This window comes from Otolemur garnettii, unplaced genomic scaffold, assembly GCF_000181295.1.
Source record: "Otolemur garnettii isolate 467f Iridium unplaced genomic scaffold, OtoGar3 scaffold00170, whole genome shotgun sequence".
Taxonomy (NCBI): Eukaryota; Metazoa; Chordata; class Mammalia; order Primates; family Galagidae; genus Otolemur; species Otolemur garnettii.
The window spans coordinates 737,851-739,884 of record NW_003852565.1 but is presented as its reverse complement, the minus strand read 5'-3'; the positions used below and the strand labels follow the sequence as shown (position 1 = coordinate 739,884).

The following is a 2,034-nucleotide window of genomic DNA, read 5'->3' as shown; positions in this document are numbered from 1 at the left end:
AGCTTTCCTTGGTTTTTTTTGTATTTAATGTGCGGCCCAAAACAACTCACTCTTATCCTACCAATGTATGGCAAAGAAGAAAAGGTTGGACACCCCTGGTTTGGGATGTCATGACATGTGAGTGGTAGATGGTGGTCACTATTTCTCACACTTTATTACATTACACTTTATAGATAACTACAGAGGCACAGCTCATGAACTTAAAAACCCTGTGAACAAACACTTCATGCAGGAGGGAGACGTGGATAGTCACTGCCATGGGGCAGCCCAGTGACACACACTTTTCTACATGTGACAATACTGCCCACCTGTCTATAAGAGCCTCCCCTAAGAAGAAAATAAACCATGGTAATGCAATCTGAGGCTGCAGCAGGAGGCATGTACACTCACCAACAATGTCGCTGGGCTCCTTGTTGTAGAGCTTTCTGTTCCAGTAAAGGAGTCTGAGGAGAGGGAATGAGAACAGTAGGACGAGGCTGATCCCCAGGAACATGTGCCCTGTGAATCCTGCAAAATCCAGGCCCTGGAATTGGAAAAGGAGAAAAGGGTTGAGACAGACTGTCCTTGGCACAGGTGGCAGCTCACAGGTGACAATACTCACCTATTCAAAGGTAAACTGGCTTTTTTAAACATTTGGGTTCCTGAACATTTGGGTTCCTGACATCCTGATAGGGCATCCTCCCAGCTGGAGAGCACAGCCCCATGCAAGGTACCCAGTGGCCATCAGGGCTGTAACCACCCAGTAACAGGACCAGCGGCAAGGGCCCAGAAAGGAGCCCACGCCCTGTGCTTCCAGTGTCTGCCTGGGAGCCCATGCACCAAGGTCAACTTTGAGTGTGTCTTTATTGTTGAGTAAGATCCTCCTTCGGTTAATTTGTCTGGGATTAAGTCAGCAGCATCACTGGCCGGTTTGGTGCTTTCATGCCATCAGCAAACACATGCGGGCACCTCCTGAGCTCTCAGCAGGACAGACTAGGTCCACACCCATAAAGCTGGCCATCTGGTGAGAACTCAAGGTCTTTTCTGTAATGTCCATAAACCACTGGTGCCATAGGAAGGGGGGGAGATGAGAGGCACAATGACAACACAGGACTATGGGGCACCTGGGATAAAAGGGACCACAGCTGTGAAGTGGTGTGATCTCACAGCATGGAAAGTTCAGTTCTGCCTTTGTGAAGCTCTTACACAAGTGGAGAGGTAGCAAGTCCCACAAAACATACAAGAGGACATCCAGAGACCATGTCCAAGACAGCAGTTAGGAAAACCATCTTCCAAAGGCCTGGGTTGGAAGGAATAATTTAAACTATACTATTTGTTGCTTATGAAAATTGGTTTAATTGTCTCTCTCACATGTATAAAGGCTAAAACCACCTATAACATTGCTAAAGACATGACACAACAGGAAGTCATCTATCAATAAATTTGCATCAAAGTTTAGGGCTTGCCAGTGTACAATAATCTGAAATCCTTAATCTCTTGCAGTTATCTACACATTCAATGGGTGTCCTTGAAAATAGCCTTTTAAACAAAAGGTGGAGCTGTGTAACCTTTCACAGACAGACGGCAGAGAAACCTACAGAGAGGTGAGGCTAATGAAATGCTTTGAATGGACATATATTAGAATTCGCCACTTTTCTGACAGTTCTTCAATAAGGATATTACCTTAAGCTTTGTGTTTATCTACAGAGTTCATACCCAAGGTATCTGTCAGAAAAACATCCTTGATACTTTTAGGGGCTTATGGAAATGTTTTAATTTTCCTGTAAAATCAGAAGCAAAAACAAAAACTTTTGGATCAAAGGGCTTAAAATGTAATATTAATGTATTTGTCTGTATAGCAACTGGCCATGAAATGTTATTGTCAATATTTCTTAAAGAAATTGTCCACAAAGGCAGAAGGATCTGTATCCTGAGAAATTCTGAGTTCCATTGGAATGTAATAACTACACAGTTTTGGCCCCATTAGAAATAGTAAGGCAATTCTAGAAGAAAGTAATGAGTAGATTAAAAAGAAAAATGACTAAGGTGGTTCTG

The 2,034-nt window shown here is 43.4% G+C and overlaps 1 protein-coding gene across 1 annotated transcript in view; it reads right to left on the bottom strand.

The window, feature by feature from the left end:
* OCA2 (OCA2 melanosomal transmembrane protein) overlaps positions 1 to 2,034 on the bottom strand; it is a 358,711-nt gene that overhangs the window by 231,280 nt on the left and 125,397 nt on the right. Inside the window, exon 14 of the mRNA XM_003800169.1 lies at positions 391 to 523. Coding sequence (XP_003800217.1) covers positions 391 to 523 — 133 coding nt within the window. The remainder of the gene's footprint in view (positions 1 to 390; positions 524 to 2,034) is intronic.